The following is a 26,240-nucleotide window of genomic DNA, read 5'->3' as shown; positions in this document are numbered from 1 at the left end:
TATTTTTTAAATATATTTTATTGATTTTTTACAGAGAGGAAGGGAGAGGGATAGAGAGTTAGAAACATCGATGAGAGAGAAACATCGACCAGCTGCCTCCTGCACACCTCCCACTGGGGATGTGCCCGCAACCAAGGTACATGCCCTTGACCAGAATTGAACCTGGGACCTTTCAGTCCGCAGGCCGACGCTCTATCCACTGAGCCAAACCGGTTTGGCTGCTTATTATTTTTTAAGGTGTTTACTATATCTGAACTGCATGTTCCATGAGGACAGGGATCCTGTCTGTCTTGTTCACGGCTGCTACTCCTGCTCCTAGCACATGCCGGGCACATAAAATGACATCAACAGCAGTTACTGGATGAATGGATATTAGCACCATCGTTCACTACCTGATGGCAGGTAGTTCAAGTACTTTGTACCATCCAGATGGTTCTGTCTTGAGAATGCCAGGATGGGATTTTTTTGCTTTGCTATTGAAACCAGTACATTTATAGTTTTTGGCCACATGTGCTACGAGATCACCAAGATGCACATGAAGTGGTGACAGTGGCATTCCATCGTCCCACCACAAAACAACATCAGTCCTTCTATTGTTTCAGTCATTAAACCCCTCCTATGTGGTCCAAAAGGGACCAACTTCATATTGGACTTCACATCATGGTGAATAGCTGTATGACGTAATGCAAAGCATGGAAACCCAAGAGTGCACCGACTCAGGGAAGCCCAACCGGAAGACAACAGCTCTTAATACCTGCTCCTCCTTTACACCTTGTCTGTCTATCGGTGTCACATGTCACCTTGTGCCATGTCATGTTCTATACATGGGCTACCCTGAGGGAGGAGTGGGATTTCTAGAGGGAGAGGTTGGCAAGGCACCTCATTTGTTTGCAGCACATGACAATTTGCATCTGCTTGGTGAAGTGGATTTATGAAGTGTGTTATCTCGTTTAATCTAAACTTACTTTCACAAATGCTTAAGTGGCTAAAAGATCCCTGCAAATAAATCAAGAATTGAAGATTATTCTTTTTAGTACAAGCTCCTCCTTGGCTGCATTAGAGCTTATAAGAGTAATATAATTAAATGCAAAGTTTAATCTACCAAAAGTTAGAATTATTGAGATTTGAAATGTGGATTTATGTCAATTTTATTGATCAATAAATGCTTTAAATGTATATTGGGCCTTGAGATATTATTTAATGACAGTATTCAGCCAATGTAATTAGCAAGACATTTTTAGAAAATGTTTATCATTAACTCTAACTTCGAAAATTTCTATTTTTGTGTGTTTTATTATACATGCATAATATATTAGTATATGTGTCGACAACTTATATGTGATTAAATTACCATTTATTTAGGAGTGCCTGCTCATAAACATTTACTGAAAGTGGAATATGATCAAAAGTGTTTGCAAGCAGTGTGCTTCTGAATGAACAGGGACCTGACTTCAGATCCCTGTGTTATTGCTTACTATTTGTGTGGCGTGAGGCATGCCACTTAACCTCTCCAAGTATCAGTTTTGTGTGGGGGGTGCCTCGCTTAAAATATGGCTGTGAGGATTAAATGAAAGAATGTGGCCGAGACCCTCACTGAGCATAGAGCCTGCCTCCTAGTAGGCATTCAATAGACAGTGATGGCGAACCTTTTGAGCTCGGCGTGTCAGCATTTTGAAAAACCCTAACTTAACTCTGGTGCCATGTCACATATAGAAATTTTTTGATATTTGCAACCATAGTAAAACAAAGACATATATATATATATATATATATATATATATATTTAAAGCTTCTCTTTTTTCATTTTTTATACATTTTATTGATTTTCTACAGAGAGGAGGGGAGAGGGATAGAGAGTCAGAAACATCGATGAGAGAGAAACATCGATCAGCTGCCTCCTGCACACCCTCCATTGGGGATGCGCCCGCAACCAAGGTACATGCCCTTGACCGGAATCGAACCTGGGACCCTTGAGTCCGCAGGCTGACGCTCCATCCGCTGAGCCAAACTGGTTAGGGCAAGACTTATATTTTTGATATTTATTTTATATATTTAAATGCCATTTAACAAAGGAAAATCAACCAAAAAAATGAGTTCACGTGTCACCTCTGACACGAGTGTCATAGGTTCGCCATCACTGCAATAGGAGGTTCTCATCAATGCTCAGTGTGTATTTATTCATTGATACTGGGCCTCTGCACACAGTACTTAGTTCCTGCTGTAATAGCCACCCCATTCCTTTCTTTTTTTTTTTAAATACATTTTTATTTATTTCAGAGAGGAAGGTAGAGGGAGAGAGAGAGATAGAAACCTCAATGATGAGAGAGAATCATTGACTGGTGCCTCCTGCACGCCCTCTACTGGGGATGGAGCCCACAACCCAGGCATGTGCCTTGACCAGGAATCGAACTGTGACTTCCTAATTCATAAGTCAATGCTTAACCACTGAGCCACGCTGGCTGGGCCCCATCCCTTTCTTGACCTAACTTCCATTTATCCAGTAAGATTCTGCTCTGAATCCACCTCCTTTAGGAAGCCTTCCGGTAAGTTCCTCCCCTCCCCAGGAAGGTGCCACTCTCTGATACACTGAAGGCGTCTGCTTACTTGTCTGTCTTCCCCTTGAGACTACAAATTCCTTGAGTCCTTGAGGAGAGACTAGAATCCACTTATCGGTGTACCTTCTGCATCTTCAATGTCTGGTCGAAAGCAGATGCTCAAAAGAAAAATGTCAGCTGAATGAGCAGATGACTGAGTGTCGACCCAGGCTGACCGCACCACGATCTAAAGACCCAGAGCCGGCCTTCGGCACAGGGCGCTGCTCGTCTGCCCCTCACGGCGCGCTGGCATGCGCTGACCACACCAAGTCTGCCATCCCACAGGCTGGCACAAAAGCGCCCATGTCCACACCCAGTCTCTCCTGAAAACTACCATTCCTTTTTTTATTTCAAGTGTGCCATTATATTTAAGTCAGCAATGTTGTCTTAAATTAAAAAAAAAAAAGATATCTCACCCTTTACCCAAATTTAAAATCTTTTTAGGGAGAAGCGTGTGGCTGATGAGAGCTGACCCACACCTGCCAGCCGCTATGCGGGCCAGAAGCCCTTTGTGCCAAGTACGACTGAGAACCACCCCACCAGCCCGAGAGGCGGTTCCTGGCAGAATATACTCGTAAGTACATACACAGTGTGTACGCTGTAAGTACCAACGTTTATAAGCAGGGTTTGTGGGAATTTAACGTCTTTTTGATTAAAAATATCAACATTCCCATTTTAAATTGAAGGTTGGGGGAACATTATTCTATTTTGCTAACTATTTCTTTCCATAAGGGAATTTATTATTAAGGAGAGGGATATTTTATACATCTGGCAATAAATACAATTAACTCCTTCAACAACCAGAAGTCTATTGCAGTATTTATAATACACTGGGATTCAAGTTTTAAGTCAATATTTGAATAAATCAATGTCTTGGGAGGAAAAAGCCAAACCTTATTGAAAATATTTGTATAGGTGTCTCCCAAATGCTTATGTATGAATCTCTGGGAAAAACCATAAAAATGTCTATTTGCTATTCTGGCAACTGCTATTAATTTGCTCACTGGTCAAGAATTTCAGATCACTTTTTAACATATGTCCAACTCAGGCCCCAAGGTAGGAACACCTGATTCCTGTGTGTCTGTGGATGAAAGGATACGGAGTTAGGGACGTCCTTCCTGCCACAATGGGAAGAACCACACTTGTCGTGGCCCCTGGAGCAGGGCTGACTCTTTCTAGCCCCATGGTCTCAGTGGCTGAGGTCTGGGGAAGTAGCTGCCTAGTGTTCTGGTTCCCACTGGAAGTAAGGAACCTGCTTTTTAAAAGAAACAATGTTATAGCTCGGTGCTTGACCCACAGGACAATAAAGAGGCATTGAGTGAATTGTTGAAGAAATCCTATATAAAAAAAGCCTAATATGCTAAGTGTCTGGTCATCTGTTCAATCAATCAAAGCATAATATGCTAATGATATGCTAAGGCTGCTCAACTGCTCGCTATGATGTGCACTGACCACCAGGGGGCAGACGCTTCGACTGGTAAATTAGCTTGCTGCTGGGGTCTGGCCGATTGGTACTGCGATTGGGACTGAGTGAGATGGGCCAGACACGCCCTGGAGCCCTCCCGTGGCCCCTCCCCAGCTGGCCAACCTCCCGTGTCCCTCCCTGGCCTGTATCGTGCACCGGTGGGATCCCTTGGCCTGGCCTGCACCCTCTCGCAATCCGGGACCCCTCAGGGGATGTCGGAGAGCCAGATTTGGCCCGATAGCGGAACAACCGGTCACTATGACGTGCACTGACCATCAGGGGGCAGACGCTCAATGCAGAAGTTGCCCCCTGTTGGTCAGTGCGCTTCCACAGGGGGAGCACCGCTCAGCCAGAAGCTGGGCTCATGGCTGGTGAGAGCCTCTCCCATCTCCGCAGCAGTGCTAAGGATGTCCGACTGATGGCCTAAGCCATCAGTCAGACAACCCCCAAGGTCTCCTGGACTGCAAGAGGGCACAGGCCGGGCTGAGGGACTTCCCCTAGACCCCCCAGTGCACAAATTTCACACACCGGGCCTCTAGTGAAGACTATAAAATGAGATCAAGGCAGAGCGTGGAGACAGTTTCAGGGAGCTTCAGCACAGGTGGAAAACGGGGTCCTTAGGTGAGGGGTTTCCAGAGAAAGGGAAAGGAGGGAGGGCAGGAGCAATTATAGCTCACAGGGAGCATAGTTTTATTTATTTTTAAATTTCCACCCAAGGATATTTTTTCCCATTGATTTTTAGAGAGAGTGTAAGGAAGGGGGAGAGACAGAGAGAGAGAAACATCTATGTGAGAGAGACACGCACCCCAACCAGAGCCAGGGATGGAGCCTGCAACCAAGGTACATGTCCTTGACCGGAATTGAACCTGAACCCTTCAGTCCATGGGCCGATGCTCTATCCACTGAGCCAAACTGGTTGGAGCAGGGAGCATAGTTTTAAAAAGACATTTACCATTCATCTAATTTGTTTTAGTCAGATCATTAAGAATTCCTTTAAAAATTTAAATAACTTTAAAGAATAGCATGACATTTTAATTTCTATCAAAAGAAGCCATACTTTTGAAGAATTTTAATTACTGCATTACTCACTACTCCTATTATTTTTTCAGGTTGGAGAAAGGTGGTAATCATAGCTGCACCCCAAACAATAAATCCTCATGCTTTCCCCACTGCATAAAAATAATAAAATCAATAGATTACATTGGCATAATTCCATCAGAAATACCAAAGCATCCCTGGGAGTGACTACCTTCTGCAGGACAAGTTCCTGCTAATTTCCTTAGCATCACTACGTGTGGTCATCCAGCTCTACCCTCCCCTGTACTATTTTCACTGTCCAGTTATCTCCCCCTGTAAAGCTGCAAAACTTTCCTTCCCAAATGAGTACATGAATGGATAAATACTTTCAACCATTTGTAAGAATGAAACGACGACCTGTCAGTATACCTTGTTTTATGAAAATAGTTTCCAATCTGAGAGTGGATGCCCTGCACCTGTGCTGTGGAAAAGCTGCGCCCTATGTCAGTAACCACAAGCAGTCATCAGCCATTGAACGCCCCGGCAAGGCTGGGGTGGGTGGGACCGGGATCAGGACTCACATTTCAGATTGCTCTTTGTTCCCTTTGCCAAGCAGAAATAAAGGTTTCCTCTTAATCCTGGTGGACTTGACAAGCACTCATTTTCACATTCACCGACTGCCTGGCCTTTGAAGCGGGAGTCGGAGAAAGCACCTTTCCAGAGCGAGCCTTTGTGTCAGAGCAGTGAGAGGCCCCGTGAGGGAGGGGGACAGTGCGGCAGAGGGAGAAACACGAGCCTCCCCAGGGACCCGCCTGCGGCCTCCTGGGTCTCTCAGAACTCGAGGCCTGGAGCCGAGGCAGTATGTGTTCAGAATATGCACCTGCCTTTCCCATCAAGTGTTACAGCAAGGTCCACACATGACCACGTGACATAAAGGAGTAGGGAGCGTGGCCGATGGGGAAGGGCGACTGTACCTACCGATTGCCCTGCTTTGCTCCAAACAGTTCTCATAGACGCTGCTGCAGTCCGAGTTCCCAGGCTGCAGGGACAACAGATCGTGAGACATTTACAATCACAGCATCCGTTCCTGAACTTCCCCAAAATAAACTAAGCAGGAATAACACTCCCAGCAGACTACAGCAGACAACCTCACCTTCTGATACAGGAAGTGCCTGGCAGGTGAAAAAAGGAAACTGGGGCTTGGGGTGAGGAGTGTAGACTCCTTTCCACAGTGCGTTGTTGGGAGCTGCAGAGACGGGGGTGAGGGTCCTCACAGCTGCCACCACCAGGCGCACCCTGAGGGCACGGCTTCTGCTGGGAGGTCACATTCCAGGACTCAGGCCAAGGCTCAGCGAGAAGGTGTGATTTCCAGGACACTTGTCTAAACATCGGCCACTTGGCAAACCTCTATCTAACCGTAAATGGCAGACTGCGGCCCTACTCCGCTGGGGCTGGTGCCAGGCTCACTTTCATCCTTAAACATCTTGTGCTCGCTTCAGTATTGGGATGGGATCCAGGGATGCCTTTGAGAAGGGGTGTCATTGCTTTAGGAAGATAACCCAGCTGTTTCGTGCGGGAGCGTTTGGGGGCATGAAATTAGAGATAAAGGGGATTTCAGAATCATCCGGGCAGGTGAGAACCAGAACTTAGAAAGATGCGCTAGGACTGGAAAAGGTTGGGTATATTCAAAAGACATAGAATCCCAGGTCTCTAAGATGAGTTGCTGTAGGGCTCAATGTGTGAGGAAAACAAAAAACTGTAGATTATTGAAAGAGTGGCAATGCCATTCTTTAACATGAGTAAATCAGTAGAGGACTCTGGTTTGGAGTCCAGGAGAAAACGCTCAGTTCAGTCTTGATATAAACAAGCAACTTCATGCCTGTGGCATCACAGCCGAGGGAGGTAGGAGCTGGGAGAAGAGGCTGGAAGACTACACACATAGGTGTCAGGCCACAGGAGAAACCGGGCCAAGGCAGCACATTGGAGAGCGCCTCCCTGGTGGTGAGGCAGGGGCTTGGCTTCCCAGGGGAGGGGATGCAAGAATACAAGACAGAAAAAGAAAAGATACAACTTACTTTGGAAATGCATCAAAAATAAGATGGATGGATGGGTGGAGAATAGATGGCTACATAGGATGACAGAGCAAATATAGTAAAATGTTAATTGTAGAATCTAGATCAGGGGTGGGCAAACTTTTTGACTCGAGGGCCACAATGGGTTCTTAAACTGGACCGGAGGGCCGGAACAAAAGCATGGATGGAGTGTTTGTGTGAACTAATATAAATTCAAAGTAAACAGCATTACATAAAAGGGTACGGTCTTTTTTTTTTTTAGTTTTATTCATTTCAAAAGGGCCAGATCTGGCCCGCGAGCCGTAGTTTGCCCACGGCTGATCTAGATGGTGAGTCTATGAGGGTTCATCGTATAATTCTTTCAACTTTTCTGTATGTTTGAAAATATTCATAATAAAATTTGGAAAGCCAAACAAAAGAAAGAAAAACGGCAACTAGAGATGTGGGATCAGTATCACACAATGGAAATGTTTTAGAAGCTAACAGACGAGGTCTAAGAAAACACGAGGCAGCCTACAGGTATCAAATGCTGGAGACAAATTCAGAATACTAGAGAAGGAAGTAGATTTAGCAATTAAACCACTGGTGACTAAAAAAAAAAAGGTGACTACTGTAAAAGTAATTTCTCTCAAGTTGTCAAGTGGAGTTCAGATCTTAAAAGTATAGGTAAAGATAGTTGTTTTTCTTTTTTTTCTAGAAGTTTGTGGGTTAAAGAAAGAGGAGGAGGTGGGACATTATCAGTTGGGTTGGAGGAGTCCAAGTTTATGTGCAGACAGAAGGGAAAGAACTGGTAGACAGAGAGAGAATACAGATCGAGACAGAGGTTGATGACAGAACGAGGGCACAGAGTTGGTAGGATGGGTGGGTGGGATCAGGAGCCCAAGGGAAAGACTAGCTGTGGAGATGGTAACTAAGGAAGAGAGGCAAGGAGAACGTAGGACGACTTGGAGACGGGAGAGGGTGAAGTTGAGGATAATGTGTTGGACTGCCCTGGGGTTCCAGTGAAGTGAGATGTGAGGTCAGCTGCTGAGGCCGAGGTTGGGAATTGGAGTAAAAATGATCTACTCCAGGCCCTGTCAATGATTCACTCTCTGGCTCAGTACTGAGGAAGATGATACTTTCTCTAAATTCGCATTTGGAAACCCACAAATTAATCCCTCTAGTGATAAGGACAGAATCACTTTGCTAGTTCCAATGATAATAAAACGTTACTTACCAAATAGCACAACTTTTCACACCGTATGGGGCAGTAAGCCATCTGTTCTGTGGCTTGAACTCTGACCCGCACGTCTGAAACACCACCCATGGGTGGCTGCTTTCCTGGTATTTCATTGTAATATTCATGATCGTCTCTCTCGTCCGCATGGCCGTCAATATGGACCTCCTCACTGTAAGGCAAAAAAGAATCCCCAAGAGGCTGGGCGGGAATTCAAATGCTGTAGGGGATGCAGATGGGTCAGAACAACGCAAATCATCCTGAAAAACGCTGCATTCATGTTGTAACTTTACAGATGTGCTTAAACGATGTCAAACATCTGGATGGAAGCAACCAGATGGCTGAGTTGTTTAGATTTCCATGGACAATTAAAGTGGGATAAGCCAACCAAAGTGACAAGGGTGATGCTTTTGTGTCTCCCATATATATATATGAACTCCCTGAATGTAAGACCTTTTTGCCAATGGTACATAAAAATACAAAGTTTTCCCGGGCACCTCCAGCATGCTTTGTACCATTTCACAAATGCTTTGCTCAAAGGAAATGTAGATATTGGGCAGGGGGCCTGGCCCAGTTTAGTAAACCAAGAGGAAAATAATTAAAAAGCTCTGGCCAGCTACCTTGTCTGCATAAGGCTGCAGGAGTATGTGGGATTCATAAATAAATATCAGAACCATATGTGGCAAGAGGGTAGATTGATGTAAGCATGCATTGTTTTTAAAAATGAAACAGGGCAAGAAAACACATGTACTTTCCTTCCAAATTGGAATTAGTAAAAGTTTCTTATGGAAAAGAATAAATCAAGTCCTTTTGGATTGAACCGATTCCACTGACAACACACACAGTTTTGTTGGGCTCCTTACATGTCAACACAGTGACAGCACTAAAGGCTGTAAGAGCTCCCCTGGGAGAAATTCAACATCTGCACCTTCTGGTAACCATCTCTCCTTTGCTGCCCTCACCCACCTCATAAAGGGTGAGCTCCAAACAAAGTGTTTGTTGATACCCAAAATGACAAATTAGGGGGAGAGATGCATTTAAAAGTGCCCAAGAGTTTTGTTTCTCAGGTGTGAATTCTGCGAGCCAGGGCCCTCACCGCATTCGCATTCCACCGGCCTGAACGCATTCGGCTTTCACTGCAGCCTTTCTGTGCCTGAGACAGAACCACCAGACCCTTGCTTGGGTCACGGTGTAAGTCACCCCAGCCACCATTTAGCTGGAGCTGACCTATTTACACTGCAAACCAACAACCCAACAGGTTTCCTGCAATAGACACTTTACTCTTACTATTTTGCTCTTCTTTCTCAATGTATTTTGTTTTTACTGATATGCTAGGGCTTTGGGGTTGAAATAAATCTGAGAAATCTGTTGATGTTTATTATTTTATGCTGCTGCTTAATTAATTCACAGTGCTGTGTAACATCAGAGAAACATGGCTGATCCCTTCTCGCTTTTAGTTTCTTCTTTCATTTTGTTAGAAACCAAGGAGAAATATCTGGACAAATATGAATGGAAGAAAAACGGAAAATGTTACTAGTAGTTTGTACTGACACTGTGCCCATTTGTAAGAAAAAAATGTACTAATTCCATTAGTCAATTTTAAAATGCCCTATTCATTTTAAAATGAAACAAAATATAGTAAGTCAAATAATTATAGAACTGTTGGCTGACCTTTCACAGGAAGTATTCAAAGAAGGATTTTTCAAATATTGTTTAAACCGGAGCTCAAAAGCCTGCCCTATGGTAGTTATGACATCTTGGGCCATTCCGTTGCGGCATTCCAATATGTGGCAGGCTGCAAAAGGATATACAAGAAATTATAACAAATTTCAATAAGAGAAGATTATGTAAAGTCAAAATATTTCCAGAATATGGCCTGGTAATTGAATAAACGGGAGGAGGTACAAGCTCTCTTCAGCTCTGAAGTGGTATAACAAGACCTCATATTTCATACGCATCCGAGAGCAGAAACATGAGGTTGGGAACTGGAGTAAATTTCAATTCCCAACCTAGCCTCTCCTAATGAGATAGTCATGAACAAAAGGCTGACACTGCATAGTCTATATCTAAATATCTCAAAACACAAATTTCGGTCTCAAGGCAGGTATTTTGGGCTCACATTTTCATAAAAGTAGGACAATTGTGACAAATACTCAAGGTCAGTGTTAGCTCTGGAATTCAATACAGGAAAGGCTTAGGACAGCAATCCGCAGGGAAGATGGGGTTTTCAGCCTTGTCCTGGCATGGGATGCCACAGAAGATCGACCAAAGGTAACTTTCCAAACCTCCCCACCCCTCTCCCCCAAAAGAGATATGAACAACTAATGAAGACGGAGGCTTTAGGAATACCCCTCCTCTAGCCAACCCTTTGCCCTGCTGCTGCCAGTGATGATCCGGAATCCCCATCACTGAACCCTATGGAAAAACTTCCTCCAATAAGCATCAGAATGAAGATTTTGTGAAGACGGCATTATTAGAATATATTACAAGTTTTAGTAGACACCTTCTCTGAGAAGCAGTTCCTGGGAAAGGCTAGTTTTCACAAGCAAATTAGAGAAGTCAGTCGTGAAGGGGGCCGCTGCCGGAATGCCACCAAGGAGCCCATGTTCCAGGGCTGGAAATCACTCTCCCCTCCATCAGGAATACCATCCCAGCCTCGGCGAGAGGTTGGCGTCATGCTTAAGGCCTTGCAATATGAAGGTTTCATTGAACTTGAGGTTTCATAAGAATGGCTTAGAAAGAGCCCTAAGGATGACTTCAAGATGAGGCAATGTCTCGTGAGAAATTTTTTAAGATATATATTGGTTAGTATAGCCGGAACAATTGAGGAAAAGCTTGATAATGGTTAAATGGGTACAAGAATGTTGTAAAAACTGTCAGCTGTTCTCTGAGAACAGGAAAGGATTGAGTGCATGGGGAATCGGGAGACACTGGGGGAGCATCGAAGGTCCTGGGAACCCTAAAACCAACCCTGGGAGAATGAGAGAGTGACTAAAGGGGACACGGGAGGAGAGGAGAGATGCCTGGCTTTATGGAAGGGCTTAACTGTGTGGACGTGGAAGCCGGATTTTATGCTTTGCATTGTCTTGGAAAGAATGTTGAATTCACTTAAAGGAAGAGGCAACGCATTCACCTGTGTTTGAACTTGCAGAGTCTATAATAGTAGGTTATGGTAGAACCTACACTGGTGTTTCTTAACGAAGCGTTGATAATCATGTCAAGAAATGTCATATGTTGCCCTAGCCATTTTGGCTCAGTGGATAGAGCAGTGATGGCGAACCTATGACACGCATGTCAGAGGTGACACGCGAACTCATTTTTTTGGTTGATTTTTCTTTGTTAAATGGCATTTAAATATATAAAATAAATATCAAAAATATAAGTCTTTATTTTACTATGGTTGCAAATATAAAAAAATTTCTATATGTGACACGGCACCAGAGTTAAGTTAGGGTTTTTCAAAATGCTGACACACTGAGCCCAAAAGGTTCACCATCACTAGGATAGAGCATCAGCTTGCGGACTAAAGGGTCCTGGGTTCGATTCTGGTCAAGAGCACATGCCCAGGTTGCGGGCTTGATCCCCAGTGGGGGGCATGCAGGAGGCAGTCGATGAATGATTCTCTCTCATCATTGATGTTTCTATCTCTCTCTCCCTCTCCCTTTCTCTCTGAAATCAATAAAAATATATTTTTTAAAAAGAGAAATGTCAGATAATTGTCATTTTAGATTAGTTTGACATTTATTTAAAGGATTTATGTCTTTGAATACTTTTGGAAGGGATGGGGGGCAGGGTGCTATTACAAAATCAAACAACGCTCAGGTGTCAAATCCCCAAGAGTTATTGATCATTCCTTATAAAGTTGTCCCTTTAAAGAGCAACCTGGATCCTGAAGTAGACTAGGAGCTATTTACAATTTTGAAAACACAATTGAGAATATCTATAAATTTATATCCTTTCTACCAAAGGAAAACGTTTGATCTATCTTTAGACTGACATTTTATGGCCCCTTCTTTTTCTCTACAGTAGCTTCACATAGCGACCAATGCGTAAGTGTTTCAAAAATATGTTTTGATGGAATAAATTCTGATTTCCTTGAATCACATAAATAACACTTTTATTAAAATAAGACCTACAATGAGCCCCAATAGTGGGGCAGGTCCTTCCAGCATTGAGTGGTGCAAGTGACTGCATGATCTTTGGGGAATGCTCTCCTCCTTCCTGGTCAGGCCTCACAGCCTCAAACCTACAAAGTCCCCTTGAAGATGTAGCCTCTAGCTGAGCCAAAAAAAATGTGTGTTACGTTGTGATTAAAAAAAAAAAAAAAAAAAAAAAGGTAATTCATTTGAATTTTTTTTTTCATCTCATAAATTCTTTGTCCAATTAAACATGAAGACCAGAAATCATAGGAAATGGAGACAAAAATTTTTGTAATTTTATTATTTCTCAGAATCAAGCAGATATCTAGAGATAAACATGGGGAAGATAATGAGAGAGGCAGAAAATTCAAACATAAATGAATGAATTAATGAAAGGGGGAAGGAAGGAAGGAAGGAAGGAAGGAAGGAAGGAAGGAAGGAAGGAAGGAAGGAAGGAAGGAAGGGAGGGAGGGAGGGAGGGAGGGAGGGAGGGAGGGAGGGAGGGAAGGAGAGAAGAATGTAGGGAGGGAGGGAGGAAGGGAAAGGAGGGTGACTAAAGCGTGCCTCCCATGAGAGGATGAGAGAACAAGGATGGTTAAAAGAACTCTATGAAAAGATTCAGATCCAAGTTCAGGTTCCGATTACACTACAATCTGTGTGACCCCAAATAAGCTGCTCTACAGCAAGTCCCTCACCTGCGCGGCAGGGCGCTGGGGGATCTCTGAAGTCCCTGCTGCTTTATAGGAACTGCACCCTTCCTGGGTCGCAGTCCCTTACACCCTCTGCAGACGGAGCAGGGCGAGGCACGTGGGGCACTCAGGAATGAATGCATCAACCAATCCCACCACGTCCTCCACCACTTCTCTTATACCACTAATATGTTTCATGTCTCTCAACTTTTCTCGTTCTGATACGTTGAGGGTTTGGTCTTGTTCCCAGGCTGAGGCTACCAACCTAAGTGTCTGCTTCACTTTGGATAACCTTGCTGCGGCCACATTACTTTTTTGAGAAGATTAAACAGAAAGGAAGAAAACCAGGGGTGCCTGTCTCCATGAGAGAAACAGCACTGGACCAAAGGCTGGCCTGTGCAGAAGTCCGGTGCCGCCTCGGCGCTTCAGGGAACACACACGTCTTGGTGGCGCTACTGCTGACAGGACATGCTGCTCTGTGGATATGGTCTTGGCTCTTTTTTAAGCTGGTCATGGGCCAGAACAGGGATGGGCTTTAAATCACATACAAATATGCCCACTTGCCCTAACTGGTTTGGCTCAGTGGATAGAGCGTCAGCCTGCGGACTGAAAGGTCCCAGGTTCGATTCCAGTCAAGGGCATGTACCTTGGTTGAGGGCACATCCCCAGTAGGGGGTGTGCAGGAGGCAGCTGATCGATGTTTCTCTCTCATCGATGTTTCTAACTCTCTATCCCTCTCCCTTCCTCTCTATAAAAAATCAATAAAATATATTTTTAAAAAATATTTAAAACAAAACAAACAAACAAAAACAAATATGCCCACTTTCCAGGGTGAGACAGGCCTCCAAAAGCTCAGATAAGCGGCCAGTTTGGCCAAGAATTGCCCAGTCTTTAGCTAATGGAAGGAAGAAAGACAGCCTATAAAAAGTCCCAATTCCCAGAAAAGAATTTTCCAGTGATCTGATAACTTTGCCTGGAGGCCTGAGCTTTGATCTCCTTGACTGGAATCAGATGCAAACCTGGGTTCTTTTCACTCCACTGGCAGCCAGATAGACGCTGGGGTATCAGGTACTATATTAAGTAAAATTTAAAAGAATCTTAGGTTCATTTTCTTTCGTCTTTTACTTTGGGTTTCCTAATGAGATAGTCATAAACAAAAGGCTGATGCTATTCTTCGAGGATAGCAGGTTATTCTTTCCTGATTTATATTTGTTTTTAATACACAAGGTTTTTTGGGTTGTTTCTGGGGTTTTTTGTTGTTACTAGAAAACAAGAAATTGAAAAGTGCAGCTTCTCAGATTAACCACCAGATGGTGCTGTGGGGTCGAAGCATGGGGTCCACCATCTCTACGGAAGAAACCAGCCTGCAGAAGTAAGCCAGTCAGTCCATACTCGACTAATGTGAGCAGGGCAGTAGTGCATGTATTTCTGTAACTATAAACATAAACCTAAATAAATGGGTTAAGTTAAATTGGTTTTACAATCTTTCTTTCTTTCTTTCTTTCTTTCTTTCTTTCTTTCTTTCTTTCTTTCTTTCTTTCCTTCCTTCTTTTTTTAACTTTCTTCAGAGACTCAGAACCATGGCCTTACTATATGGGCAGGTACTCCAGGTAAACTGGGGCCTCTTCACAGACTAGATCCAGAGAAATGTTAACTCTCCTGGATAAGAGGGGAAGAGACTTCCTCATTTGAGGCAATTACAGGGGCAGGCTGTATTAGTCACTAAGTAAACTCAAAACATTCTTACTGGAACTTACCTTTTCTACAGAAAAGGCCTTTTATAAAATGAGGAGCTCACCGAAGGGTCCTAGCCAAGACGGAAAAAAAGTGGCAACTGCCCCGACCTGCATGCACTAATGCTAAAAGTGAACCACGCAAGCAGGAGCCAGTGGGGACGTTCCAGATTATGAGCATGAAGCCAGTCTCCTCTGCCCAGCTCCACTTCCTATCAGCCACGTGCTCATCCCTGAGGCCCGGCTCCTGCTGCTACCAGTCCACTGACATCATGCTTCCCAGGTGACCATGGCCTGTTAATGCGGGCCTGATGGCATTTTCCACCTTCATCCACTTTAAACTCCTTTTCAGTATGAGACATTCCAGAGTGTCCTCTCCCAGAGAACCTTGTTCTTCCTCCTCCTTCGTTGCTACTCCTCTCCTGGTTTTCTCCCCTCCCCCGACTACTCTTCTGACTCTCCACTGTCCCTCTGCCTTCTCTCGCTCCCTGACACCCTGTGCCTCTTCTTCCTGGTTCCTCCTTTGGTGACCTCACTCATCCTTAGAGCAAAGAAGTTGTAGTTTTTCCAAGCTCCTACAGAAGGCATAATTCATATTCTCTCTATGGTGTTCTCTCTCTCTCTCTTTCTCTCTCTCTCTCTCTCTCTCTCTCTCTCTCTCTCTCTCTCTGCCTGCTTCTACCCACCACTATCACCCTCTCACCCCTAGGATTCTCCTGTCTGCTAAACATTTCCCCCTGGATGAACCAAACCCACTGGGTAATTTCTTAACATTGTCTTTCTGTTTCCATTATTTTTGTATCTAATTAAGAATTCAAAACACTTTACCTTTTATAAATGTAACAAATATTCATTATAGTTGTTTTAGATAAAAAGGCACCAAGAATAAATTAAAATTACATAAAGTCTTACTATTCAGAGATAACTACAACTAATATTTTGGCGTGTGCCTTTCCAATCTCTTTTCTATGTGTATTTACTTCCAAAAATTTACCGGGGCTCATATTATACACATTGTCTCATAATATGCTTTGTGCACTTAATAATATTGTGAATATTTCCCCATGTCATTATTTATTCTTATATAACACTAGCTTTAATTGCGGTACAGTAGGACAGTCTATGAATTCATTTAAATAATTTGCTATTCATTAATATTGAATTTTTCCCATTACATAAATAATATATGCCAATGATCTTTACTGCTTAATCTTTGTGCATGCCTTCATTCTTCCCTTAGAAGTGAAACTGATGGTTCAAAATTATTTTTTTAAAGTTTTGATGCAAATTGTCAAATTGCTCTGCAAAACATATGGACCCACACTCCTGCTAGAAATGTTCAGGAGTAACTGCTCCTCTACATTTTACCTTTTAGCGATGTTTGAAATTTAAAGATGAAATATGATATCAAATTATAATTTGTGTGCCTTTGCTTGCTAACGAGGCTAAAATTTTTTAAATTTTTAAATGTTTCTTGGACCCACGCAATGTCCTTATATAAAGCTGAGCTCAGGAGCTGGAGTCGGTCGGTGCTTATTGGCTGGTGAGCTTAGGAAAGCCGCCTCATTTTTCTCAGCTCCAGTATTTGCATTTGTAAAAAGGAATAATTGTAATATCTACCCTCCAGGGTTGCTGTGAGGAGGAAATGAGACAGTGCAGACAAAATGCTCCTGGCATATGAGAGCACGCAAGAAATGGTAGGTTTTTTTCCCCCTTTTTGGGAGCCCTATTTTCACTGGGTTTTTGTCTTTTTTCTATTTGTAAAAATCCCTGTTTCTTTAGTGGCAATGCCACTCCAAACCACACAGGATAGTAATAATAACTAACATTCGTTTAATACTTACTATAAGCCTGGCACTGAGATACTTGCACTGCATACAGTAGCTCATTAAATCCTCAGGGCTATCTGATTTCTATTTCTTTTATATGTATATACTAGTGTGTATATACACACACATACGTTTTTATTGATTTCAGAGAGGAAGGGAGAGGGAGATAGAAACATCAATGATGAGAGAGAATCATTGATTGGCTGCCTCTTGCACGCCCCACCCTGGGGATTGAGCCCGCAACCCGGGCATGTGCCCTGACCGGGAATCGAACTGCAACCTCCTGGTTCATAGGTCGAGGCTCAACCACTGAGCCATGCCGGCCGGGCCTGATTTCTATTTCTTCATCGGCCCTCATATCTGAACAGTTGCCAAGTACTACAGTATTAGTTTACCAATTTGCCCAAACAGGCCCTTCCTCCCCAGGGCAGTTTAGAACTAGTGAGATGGCCTCTGAACTGGACTCTACGGTTCCAGACTGCTTTTCTGCCCAAGATCACTGTTACAGATATAAACGCCAGAAAAATTATCATTTTACCATTGCAATAGGATGACAAAAGCCAGAGTCATTTTTATAAAGTTCAGAATCTGCAATGTTCTGAATGACCCAGCATTCAAACCCCTCCATAATCTGTTTCTGGCCTATCTGCTCAGCCACGGCTCCCCTCCTTCTACCTTTTCTCTGCAACCCCACCTTGACACACACACACACACACACACACACACACACACACACACACGTACACGCACACGCACACGCACACACACACACCATCCAAACACATAATCCCAAGTTCTCGCTACCCGGCTCTGTGGCCTGTGTTTTATTCATTTCTCCCACAAATTCTGACAGCACCTCTATGTTCCAGGCACTGTCCTTTAGGCTCGCCCCCATCCCATTCTCTGTGCACATCCTACAGGTTATGTTTCTCTCTCCCACTAAATGCTGAGCCCATGGTGGCCAGGAATTGTCTTTCTTGCACAGTAATTAGCTCAGCTTCTTGTGTATTTGTATGTAATCAGTAACTGTCCGTATCTCTGGGCAGAAAGTCAAGCCCAGAGGCTCAGGTGAGGGGACAGGATTTAACCTGCAGGGGTATGCGAGCAGGGGTATGTAGAGAACAGAATGGCTACTCACAGAGGTTCTATAACCAAGATAAGAGAAGGGGCAAAGGGATAGGAAAAGGAGCAATAAGTGATGGAGAGGTACTAACTTTCAATCCAAGACAATTACCCTATGTTTTTTAGTCATTTATCTACTAGATAGACCCGTTTCCCTAAACAGGAATGATGAGGTGAGGACGGAAAGAAAAGGATGCATCTGTGTGGTATCTCAGTCACTCCTCCCAACACCACCAGCAAGTAGATGTGCTATTCCCACTTAAAGGAACTCAGGTTCAAGGATGCGAAACCACTTGACTAAGGTCCTATGGTGAGACGATGGTAGAATTAGGATTCCCACCCAGTCTGTCTGGCTCCAGCATCTTTCTTATTTTCTATACAGTCTGAAGCTAAAGAAAGAAAAAACTGAACCCTATTTGGACTGTTTCTCAAACCCCAGCCATGAACTCAGTTAACAGTTCTCACAAATGCCTTTTCAGAATCCCCAGCCAGGGTCCCTGTTTAAGTAGGGTCCCATTTAAGCAGCTGGGCTCTGATGAGCTACTCAAACACCAAAGCAGGATCTCTCCGCATGAATGAGCCACATCACCATTGTCTCTGCCTCTCTTGTCTCGTTTAAGCAAAGGGGATATCCGCAAGCAGGCAGGTCCTCTTTAGCCATTGCCCTCAGCAACCGGCATCAATCCCTGCATTTCTCACCACCATTTACTGAGGAGCAATGACCTGCCCAGAGATATTCGGTGCCGGATGGCAAAGTTACTCAACAGCTAGATTTCCTGATTTGTTCTTCCTTTCACCCTGTCCTTTTTAGCTGAAGATCAAAGGCCTTGTTGTTCAGAGGCCTTCCTAAAAATAGGAGGCCGTTCTTCGCTGGGAAGTCCAGGCTTAGTTCAAAGAGGTTGCTCTTTTCTGGTATCCTTTGTTGTGCTCCCTTCCTACACCCCCGTCTCCCTTTGCTGGTTCCTGTCTCTCCTGCCCACTTATCTGTTCTTCATTATATCATTCAGAGTAAGTCCATTTCAATGAAGTGCTGCATAGTACTCACCACCTGTTCCTTCCTCTCCATCTTATCCGGGCCTTGTTCTTCTGGCAAGCATTTACTGAGCATCTCCCGGGTGCCAGGTTCGGTGCCAGCAGCTGGTCCCCACACTATCATTTCTGACCATCACAACAGCTTCCTGCGGTAGGATCCCCCTGCCTGGAGGTTTCACTCTGACTCCACCTACTGCATCCTGCTGCCCAATCTTCCTGAAACTGCTTTGTCAACAGCCTTCTCCACCCGTGTGCCCGCAGGATTAAGTCCTGCTTATTAACTCTCTTCTACGTGCCCTCTCGATGCCTTTTAGACATGTTTCTTCGCTTACAATCTACATTCTACTGTCTCCTATTCACTTGCTCCCCAGCATGCCATATGGATTTCCACCTCTGAGTCTCACAGCTCTTTGAATTTCCAAATTCCACTCCATATGTATTTAATAAACATCTTGGGGCAAACTTAGCGCTGGGATGGCAGAGGATGCTGCCCAACTAATGGGTCCTGGTTAAGGAGGAGAAGCGTCCTCACACCCATCCCTACGCGGAGTTTGAATGATGCAGAGTTAGGGATGAGAAGCAGTACGAACCATTCTGTCTAGAGAAGTCCCATGACCTAAGGAACATCAGGCCCTTGACCCAAGGTGCTGCTAGGATATGAGTTTCTTGGATCCCTTGCTAAATTCTGAGACAAGACATCCAATCAACTCATTCTTCCATTCACTCAGCCATTCAACAAAATAGTTATTGGGTACCACCTATGTGCTAAGCATTGCGATGAATGCTCAGGGGAAAAAATAGTTCTTGCCCTCATGGAGCCTTTAGTAGGAGACACAGACATAAAACACATCAATAAGTGAGAAAATAAAGGAATAAAAATGTGGGAGAAGTGTTAATAAAAAGAGAAATAAAGTGCGGCAGAGTGGGATAGGCTGACTGGAGAGAGGAGGCGCTCAACCAAAGTCCCTCTGAAGGAGAGACACTTAAACTAAGAACAAAAGAGGAGAAGCCAGGCACTCAAAGTGACATGCCAGGCTCTTGAACAGCAAGTGCATAGGTTCGTCACACACACATGCACACAGCCACACTGAGGCTAATTATCTGTAATTCATTTGTCCACGGAAGATGTCCAGCTCTTTCTATCATAGTCAAAACAGCTTTTCTTTTGATTAAAAAATAGATAAGACTTTTGGTTTATGGGTCTCTCAAATGACCTATATATATGCATTTTTTTTCTACTTTGCTCTACTATTTATTTCCAACTCAAATTTACATAGTATTTCCAGAACCCAGTACAGCACACTCTAGTGATCCTCATCACTCTGTATATTGAAAATAGAGGTTTATCGCTCTTTAAAGTTGGTATACAGCAGCTCTTAAGAAAATCTAGAAGTTGCTTTCCATACCTCGTTGATTAACTGGATCTTTAGCTACGTAGGCAACATAGTCTGTAGTATCCTATAAAAAAGGGAAAATGATTGCATTTAAAACAAATGGATTGTACTGTTGAAAGATAAAAGTACATTTAGGACATGTACTAAGTCAAGGACTTAAATATTAAGGTTTCTTTGTTAAAGAAAAAACGGAAAGCATCTTAGGAGGGAACATAAATATACACTTATATGATTTAGACTTTGTGGGGTCCACTTTCTCTGCCCTTTGTGGAGAGAATCTGAAGATTGAAAATTTAGAGGCAGACCATGTCACTAAGAATAAAAGAGAATACAGGTAGGTAATATGCTAGGGCATATATTCTTAAAAAATGATTAGGGGCTGAGACTCTATCCTGTGTTGAGTCAATACCAGGGGTTACCCAATCACAAAGGTGTCATAAACTTGGATGTGGGTGGCATCATGATGTCCCAGTTGTCCAAACAGACACCATGAGCATCAGAAAATAATTCCATTAAAAAAACACCTTGCATTTTGTGGTTGTTGGCTTGCTTGCGTGCAGTGCACATGAACTTAAGGAACAATAAAGCAGAAATACAAGCATTTATTTGATCAAGATAGAGGAAGGAAAAGTCATTTATTAAAAAAGAGAACCCATTAAAACCTAAGGAGTTAAAGAGAGAGAGAGAGAGAGAGAGAGAGAGAGAGAGAGAGAGAGAGAGAGATGTGTGTGTTGCTGGCTTTGTAAAAACTAACAAACAAAAAGCCACTTGGTAATTCTGATTTTTATTGAAAACAGTAAGCTGATGAATGATAACATTTGAATAATTAAAGATGCTTTTTGTTATCTCGGTTCTCAGGGAAAAAAATACACACTGCCATTTGAAGATTAGAAGCACGACTCTCTGGAGGGAAGATGCAATCAACTGGCAGGAAATAAAAGCCTGTGTCTGTAATTCCACCAAAGACAATCATTTAATAACCCGCCGTGAATCATACAGGAAGCGGATCTCAGGATCTGCATAACGTTTCTTGAGTCATTTTAAAAAACAACACACTCCTAGGTAAAGTTCTCTTATGCAAACAGATAAAAGGTTTGAACTGTCTTGTAAATATGAAAGTTCATATCTCCAGGCTTTGTTTTAATATAATTTAGAAGGAAGGCCACACTTGCTGGGGGCTCGGATGCTCTTTTGAAAGTTAAAGAGGCACTGTGGTGCCGACAATGGTGTCTGGCATATTGGATGATGGGGTAGAGGTCGTGGGACCTCTGCAGACCTGTTTCCTCATCTTCAACAGACTGTCCAACAGTCTTAGAGTTCTAAGATTCAGTAACTGTGACCATCCGGGAGAACTTAAAGCATGTTAAAAGTAAAGCACAAATAGCGGGGGGCACTATGAGAAAATGTATTGAACCTGGTCATACTCGTTAATGCATTTCTGAAATGGAGAAAGTGTATGTAGCTACAGAAGCATCCCGGAGAAATGTCTCCAGGGCTGACAGAAGGAAGACAAGTAAGCCGTTTTTGAGAAGAGAGTAAAGGTGAGGGTGAGCAAAGGTCAGGAAAGAAGGAAGAACACCCAGTATTTGTTAAACTTTGGAGAAAATATGGTAGAAAGAAGGGCACGACATTAGGCCATGGCGACTTAGCTTCTACCCCTTGTGCCCAGTCAGCTGTGAAGTTGTACATTATCTCAGTGAGTGTCCTAAACGAACATGGATGTGTTAGCAACATGGGTGCTAGTTCTCTTGCATCACTCTGTGCCAAGCACCGTCAGTTTCCATGCGTCATTTCAGTCAGTTCTCACCCTTCTGGGCAAGGGGGATCCTCCCCATTTTACGGGTGAGGGCCCTGCAGCTTAGAGAGGATAAATGGGTCACGTCTACTTGACGCCAGAGCCTCTACTCCTCTACTCCCCTGACTGAGGGTAGACTTCACCTCTCGTGCCGGTGTTTATGAAGGCCCCAGTTTTAATTTCCAACCAGCAGGCTGTGGCCCCAGCTGTAGGGAGCACAGAAGTCCCACGCCATTCAGTAGGTAAATGCTGTCCCAGGGGCTACAAGTTCTTTGCTGTCTGTTTTTGGTAGGGCAACGCCCCTTGGTGGGCTGAGAGAGCTACAGAACTACAGGCACATGGAGACGGTCCAAAAGTAATGGGGATCCTGGAGAACTACGATCAGCACCCGCAGGGCATGCTTATGGTAAATGCTCATGGGAAATCCTAAAAGTGACAGGAACCCTTTCAAAAGGGGAAACTTAAGGCAAACAGCAACGATTGTTTTTCACACGGCACTTATAGAACTCATTACTTTAAGTATCTTAAGGAATGTATTGGAGTTCTTTCATGGATGATCAAACTAGAATGGGTGTGAGAGAGAAGAGACGGGGCTGGCTTTTCCAGGCTGGATTCAGTACCAAACGTGTCCCTTCGTGTCGCTGGGAGGCCAGATGATAAGGCTGGATAGATGGGGCTTCAGATTCAGGATCGAGGGTCACACTGCAGCTGGTAGGGGGCAGGCACCCGGCATGTCCCCTGCTTGCTAGTGAATCTGCTGTGAGCCCTTTGTGAAATCTCTTGGGGGAAAGGTGGAACTCTTATCATTCTGTTTATTTTTAAATGGTGGCACCATGGAACTAAAATATTCATTTGAAAATAACTACACCCAAAGCTAAAAGGTGAGGAAGTAATGAAGCCTAATGGGGAAATGAAATAAAAGAAAAGAAGCAGTGATTTAAAATCCTGTAAAGGTTGCTTTTCTTCCATATGCTTCAAGGACACTCTGAAGGCAAGTTGTCTACATTTGACATAGTTAAATACTTGGAGTCACTGGTAGCCAATGGGGAAACAAGTAGTTTTTGAGATGTTTTAAAGAATGGGCTGATTTAAATAGCATTTAACTATGTATTTTAATACATAAAATGTTATGCCAACACTCAAGAGGAGGAACTTGCTAAAATACATGAGATGCCAGTACAGGAAGCAATGATTCTACACAGAATCTTCAGAACTTCATTTCCTTTCAGGAGAGACTTATTTTTCCTTTAAATATTTGACCTCGACATTAAAATCAATCAAAACTCTGCAGTGACAACAGCTACCAGATTCAGTGTTTACTACAATTCGATACCTCTCTTGGGTTTCTGGGTTATGTGTCATATCATTTATGACCCTAAATTTTATTCCTCAATTGAAGAGAGAACTAAATGTGATGGAGAGGAAAAAAATCATCTGTTCAAGTGGATGTATTGCCTCATTTCTGAAGGCTATGCTCTTTAATAATAAATGCAGAGAAGGTAACGTATTGTCGGTTAAGGACCAGGTCTTCATATGGTCCCATGCTTTCCTGACATGCCTGATGGTCAGTCATCATGAAAGTCAGGCTCTGCCCTCCTCAAGCACTCTACATGTGTGCAGGTAGAAAAACATCACGATGCCAAGAGGAGCAAAGTCCTCCTTCTACTCTCTCAGTTGAACAGATTTGTTTTCTGTTCAGCCACAGGTTTCTTAGCTTTAATGCCCTTCTTCTGCCATAGTCCAGAAATGGCGCAGCACCAAATCAGGGAATGACTCTCCCTGCTGCACCGTAGGCTTGCAGAGAGCACTGCTGGCTCAGTCCTGCACCCTTCACGGGAAATGAGCACCATGTGGCCTCCTGGTAGCGAGAAATGGCAGTTCTCTCTCCCCACCTGAGCGTTACCGCCATAAGCTTCTGCGAACCTGGCTGCTCATTCTAGATTGCACTTAGTTGCCATGGATGGCAGATAGGCTTCCCCTCATAGGCCAAATCCAACGGATGAGTAGCATTTGCCTGGAACTCTATGTGGAGAAGAATTCTGAGGAAGGAGGGGCAACACATGTATGACACGTTTGTTTTTCATGACTTTGATGTTACCTGCAAGAAGCTCCTCAGATGATAACTCCCTGACTATTCGCTCGCCTACTAATCCAACTATTTTAAAAATCAGTGGTAGGATATATTTTGTCAAACCCAACTTTTTAATTACCTGTTACATGTAGCTATTCACAAATTCTAATAAGATATTTAGAGAGGACATATAGTGGCTAACATGCTTTACATGGAAGTTCTTATAACTCTTACAAAAAAAGACTTTAATGAATCCATACTTACAGGATCCCCTCCAGAGGCAAATGAAATAGACTGCATATGATGATTTGCAATGATCTGGAAAACATAAACAAATTAAACATGTATGATGTATTACTCCTAGTTACATACAACTAACAGTAATGGACATGCATTTGCTTGGTTTTTGCCTGGACAGCATCCCCGTGGAAACCACTCCACCCACATTTTATAATAATCTCACTTAGACCATGAGATTTCAGGTGGTTTCGACATGCCTATCTCATTGCCTCTCTCGTTGCAGGTGGACACATGACCCAGGCCTAGCCAATCGGAAAACACCTGGATGTAGGAGAGCCAATCTAAGTCTTTGGGGAGAAACTGATATGAACAACAGGAAAGAATACATCTCTCTCTGCCGTTAAGGACCATGTCAGCCTAAAGCTTCTGTGAGCCATCTTTTGCTGGCATGTGGGAAAATCCTACTGGAAAAATGAAGCTTTCCCTCTGGAGAAAATCAGCTGACAATTGGAAAATAGAAAAAAGTAAGACTGACAGCTGTCAGAGGGTGGGGGTGGGGAGGCTGGGTGAAAAAGGTGAAGAGATTAAGGCAAAAAACAAAACAAACACCTCATAGACAACAGTATGGTGATTACCAGAGGGAAAGGGGGTGGGGGGAGGTAAAAGAGGGTAAAGGGGGCATAAATGGTGGGGGAGGGAGACTTGACTTGGGGTGGTGAACACACAGTACAATGTACAGATGATGTATTATAGAACTGTACGCCTAAAATCTACAAAACTGTATTAACCATGTCACCCCAATAAATTCAATACAAATAAACAAACAAATAAATTCATACATACATACTTTGGTTGTAACATTTGTTTCATCATTTCAACCAATACAATTCCTGTACCCCTTTATCATTTTTTCTAATTTATTTTTATAGAAATTGGTATGAATTGGATTTTCAGTCATTCACCACCAAAAGTATCCTAAGAAATTAACACTAAGATTTCCAATATGAAGTAACATTATTCAAGTGAACTGTATTATTTAATTAAGAAGATTATCTCTTTACTTGAGATTCTAGGATCACTTGTTCATAATCTCCAGGATGAAATGACCTATTTGAAGAAATGTATTTGTCATACTGTTTTGAGGGTTCATTAAAATATCAACTGTGCACCTATTAACTAGTCCTGTCTTCAAAAGTGTTTAACAGAATATACTCAAGTATAGCTTATATAAAATGACCAAGCGATTCTACTCCTAAATGTATATACAACAGGATTGTGTAAATGTGTGCACCAAAAATGTGTGTTAAAAAGATAAGCACTGTCCTTTTCGCAATAGCCCACACCTGGAACCAGTCACAATGATGACTATAGTGATATTCAAGCAATGAACTACTACACAGCAACAACATGTTTCTTGGGCAAAAGAAGCCAGACACAAAGAAATATAGGCTGAATGATTTCATTTATATAAAGTTCAAAATGGCCAAAATTATCCTGTTTGGAATCATGATATTGGTTACTTCTGGGGCAAAGGAAGAGAGAGAAAATGGTTTTCTGGAATTATCTGGTGTTTCTTTATCTGGGTAATAGTTATACAAGTATGTTCATTTGTGAAAATCATTATTATGTGTGCAACTTTTCTATATTTATGTTTTGTACTAGAGGCCCGATGCATGAAATTATGCAAGGGGCTCGGCCCTCACAGTGCCGGCTTTGTCCGGAAGGTCATTCGGCTGTCCAGTCTAATTAGCATATTACACTTTTATTATTATAGATATTTACATTTCAGTTAAAATGATTACTAAAAACAAAATCAACATACAAAGATCAAT

General features: G+C 43.0%; 1 protein-coding gene across 1 annotated transcript in view; it reads right to left on the bottom strand.

Moving 5' to 3' along the window:
* Positions 1-26,240, bottom strand: part of SHC4 (SHC adaptor protein 4) — a 103,566-nt gene that overhangs the window by 8,141 nt on the left and 69,185 nt on the right. Inside the window, 5 exon segments of the mRNA XM_006085994.3 lie at positions 6,055-6,115; positions 8,365-8,536; positions 10,036-10,159; positions 20,315-20,366; positions 24,433-24,486. Of these exon segments, the coding sequence (XP_006086056.1) occupies positions 6,055-6,115; positions 8,365-8,536; positions 10,036-10,159; positions 20,315-20,366; positions 24,433-24,486 (463 nt within the window).

This window comes from Myotis lucifugus, unplaced genomic scaffold, assembly GCF_000147115.1.
Source record: "Myotis lucifugus unplaced genomic scaffold, Myoluc2.0 scaffold_23, whole genome shotgun sequence".
NCBI lineage: Eukaryota > Metazoa > Chordata > Mammalia > Chiroptera > Vespertilionidae > Myotis > Myotis lucifugus.
This window is presented reverse-complemented; position numbering and strand designations above follow the sequence as displayed.